Source organism: Nicotiana sylvestris, chromosome 9, assembly GCF_000393655.2.
Source record: "Nicotiana sylvestris chromosome 9, ASM39365v2, whole genome shotgun sequence".
Classification (NCBI taxonomy): domain Eukaryota; kingdom Viridiplantae; phylum Streptophyta; class Magnoliopsida; order Solanales; family Solanaceae; genus Nicotiana; species Nicotiana sylvestris.
The window spans coordinates 51,536,217-51,539,881 of NC_091065.1; the positions used below are offsets into that span (position 1 = coordinate 51,536,217).

General features: G+C 37.2%; 1 protein-coding gene across 1 annotated transcript; it reads left to right on the top strand.

Annotated features, from left to right (window-relative positions):
• Positions 1-230: 230 nt before the first annotated feature.
• On the top strand, positions 231-809 carry LOC138877569 (uncharacterized). Its single transcript, XM_070157188.1, has one exon. The coding sequence runs from the start codon at positions 231-233 to the stop codon at positions 807-809; it is 579 nt and encodes a 192-aa protein (XP_070013289.1).
• Positions 810-3,665: the final 2,856 nt, after the last annotated feature.

The following is a 3,665-nucleotide window of genomic DNA, read 5'->3' on the forward strand; positions in this document are numbered from 1 at the left end:
TACATTTTCTATTGTGGAGAGGTAGCTATGATGTAGAGTGATTTAAGAGTTTAAGAGTTGTAAAAAAGCCTCCTACAAAGTTTTCTCCCTGGTTTAATAAATTTCTTCTATATAGTCTTTGTTGAATTTTTGCTTGTGCCTAAATTGTTCTTGGGGTATTTCAATCCTTCAAATTGGTATCAGAGCCTATATGATATTCTGTCAAAGCCGATAGGAGACCCAACAAAAATATGGATACTCTATTACCTAATTGTCCCGTTTTTGTATTTGATGGGAAAAGTAATTTTGAAACTTGGTATCAACAGATGAAGAATTTTTTTAAGGATATTAAAGTATGGTCCACCATTTATGAAGGATTTGAGGAACTCCCAGAAGGTACAATGTTGACAGGTGATGCAGTTACGCAATTGGAGAAGAAGAGACATTTAGATTATAAGGCACGCTACTATCTCGCCATTAAGGTCGAATTGCATGTATCTAAAAAGTATTTGCATGCAAAGCCATCAAAGGAAGCGTGGACAATCTTGGTGAAGTCATATCGAAAAGCTGTTGGTATAAAGAAGGAGAAACTACAAGATTTTAGGAGTCAATTTGAGTTGGCTCGTGAGAGACCAACAGAGTCTATCAAAGAATTTTTTACAAGAATTGAAGAAATAGTCAATAGTCTAAGGACTAATGGAGAAGTATTGGAAGAACTTAAAATTGTTGAAAAAATACTGCCTTCTCTAAGTTTAAAGTTTCGCAATAAGATAGTTATTATTGAGGCTATCAAAGATCTTAGCACTCTCGGACTTGATGATCTAGAGTAACGACCCGACTGGTCATTTTGGAAATCTGCACTTTGCTCGATATCTTGAGGGCTTGAGTATCTCCGCATGATGTATTATGACTTGCGTAAATCATCGGTGTTAGTTTTCAAGTTATCCAAGATCGATTTGGAAGAATGAACTTCAAGATTTGAGTTCTAAGTCAAAAGAGTTGACCGAGTTTGACTTTTTGGAATTTGACCTTTGAATGGAGTTTCATCAGTTTTGTTAGCTCTGTTGGGTGAGTTTGGTCTTAGGAGTGCATCCGGATTGTAATTTGAAGGTTTGTAGTTAAATTAGTCTTGAAATGGCGAAAGTTGAATTTTTGAAAAGTTTGACCGGGAGTGGACTTTTTGATATCGGGGTCGGATTCCAATTCTGGAAGTTGAAATAGGTCTGCAATGTCAAATGTGACTTGTGTGCAAAAGTTGAGCTCAATCGGACGTGATTTGATAGGTTTCAGTATCGGTTGAGGAAGTTTGAGGTTTCGAGTCCATTAAGCTGGAATTGGTGTGCGATTCATGTTTTTGTATTGTTTGATGTGATTCGTGACCTCGATTGAGTTGGTATGGTATTTAGGACTTGATGGCTGTAATGACCCGACCGGTCGTTTTGAGCTCTGGCGCATCATTCAGCAGTTTGAGGCCATGAGCGACTTCATCTCAGGTATATTGACTTGTGTGTATGGACAGAATTAAAATTCAGGAAGTTTGGAGTCAAATCTAAATGGAAATTCTCATTTTGAAAGCTTAAAATTGAAGAAATGAACTAGGATTAGAATTTTGAGTAAACGACCTCGGAATTGGGATCTGAAAGTTCCAGCATGTCCGTGTGATGATTTCGGACTTGGGCGTATGTCCGGATTTGGTTTTGGGTAACCCGTGAGCATTTCGGCGTATATTGTGAAAGTTAGTACTTTAGAAGAATTTCATAAATTTGGGTTGGATGGCATTTCAGTGTTATAGATGTCTGTTTGGGATTTCGAGTCTGGGAATAGATCCGTATGGTGATTCTGGAGTTGGGAGCGCGATCGGAAGTGAATTCGGATGTCCGGAGGTCATTTTGAAGTCATTTGGCTAAATATAGAAATTTGAAGGTTTTTAAGAAAATTCGACCAGAAGTGGAAATTTTGATATCGGGGTCGTAATGCGGTTCCGAAAGATGGGACAAGTCTGTAATATCGAATGTGACTTGTGTGCAAAATTTGAAGTCATTCCGGAATGATTTTGGTAAGGTTTGAGACACTTAGTCTTTTTTTAAGGAGGTTTAAGTTGGAAAAGTCAACCGAACGTTGACTTATGTGTTAGAGGGCTCGGATTTGAATTCCGATGATTCGGTTAGCTTCGGGAGATGATTTGTGACTTAGAAGTGTGATCAGAAGTAATTTTGGAGGTCCGGTGTAGAATTAGGCTTGAATTGGCGAAGTTAGTATTTTGGTGAATTCCGGTTGATAGGTGAGATTTTGATCCGGGAGTCGGAATGGAATTCCGAGAATTGTTGTAGCTTTGTTATGTCTTTTGTGATGTGTGTGCACAATTTCAGGTCATTCGGACATCGTTTGGTCGGGTTTTTGATCAAAAGTGTATTTTCGGAAGTTTTTGGAAACTTGGGCTTGAATTCGATGAGTTTTGGGTAATTTGATGTTGTTTGAGGTGTTTTGATGATTTGAGCAGGTTTTAATGATGTTATGAATTATGTTGGCATTTTTGGTAGGGGTCCCATGAGGCTCGGATAAGTTTTGGAAGAGTTTTTGGAAGATTTTTGTCGTTTTGAGCATAAGCATATAATGATCCAAGGGTCCGTTTTTAGTTCTAGAGATCCAAATTTGATTTCGAGACTTCCAGAATTTAAATCATGAATTATAGGACTGATCTGGAAATTTTGGTTTAATTTCATCAAGTCGCGATTGGGTTTTTGACGTGAAATGTGAGTTAATTGTTTAACGAGCGAAATGGGTATTGAAATGAATAAACGAGCTCCGAATTGAGTTTCGATTGAAGTTTTGTGTTCGTATTATTATTTTTGACTCATAGGAACAAGAATCGTCTAATTCTGAGTTCGTATGATGGAGTTAGAGCCTTTTTAGTGAAAATAAAAGCTGGTGCAATTTCTGCTGCTAAGTTGTCTTTGGACAGCAATGTGCAGTCGTGGAGCGTACTTCGGAGACCTATATCTTTTGATCTACAAGGAATTTTGAGATGATTCAAAAACAAAGGTTATATCCCTTCGTATCTAGTTTCCATAAAGCTATAGAAATCGTAAGTTGGACATTTGTAGAGAAAGTTATGATTGATTGAAGATGACTGGTGGAGCAGTTTCTCCAGAAATTTTCTGATTTCATGGAGCAGATTTAGAAGCTCATATCTCGGGATATATAAAGAGTTATATGGTGTACAACCTATCAAATTAAATATCTTTGAGTCTAGTTTCTAAATCTTCCAACCGTTTGTCATTTGGATATTTATACAAGACGTTATGGGTGTTTAAACAGAAGGTGTCCGACAAGGAACAATTTTAATAGGATGTACAACTTGTATAGCACAAGTGCAAGGTACAACTCGACGAAGCACGGGCAGATTCTTTTAAACACGGATTTGGCTTATTTCTTTCATTTCTTTCATTTGGCTTGGATTATTTTGGAGAGAATTTCAAGGGGGATTTCATCAAGCATCAAAGGTGAGTTGTTTCTACTTATTTTCAAGTTAAATACATGGATTAGAGCTGTAAACTCAAGTAATTTATGGACAAAAATGGTGGTTTAGGGCTTGAAACTTAAGAAAATTAAATGGTGATTTGAGGGGTCAAATGAACTCCGATTTTTGTGAATTTGGTATGTATAGACTCATGGCGATATAAGGG

Excerpts from the sequence above, each read along its gene's own strand:
- LOC138877569 (XM_070157188.1), top strand. The coding sequence starts at position 231 with ATGGATACTCTATTACCTAATTGTCCCGTTTTTGTATTTGATGGGAAA.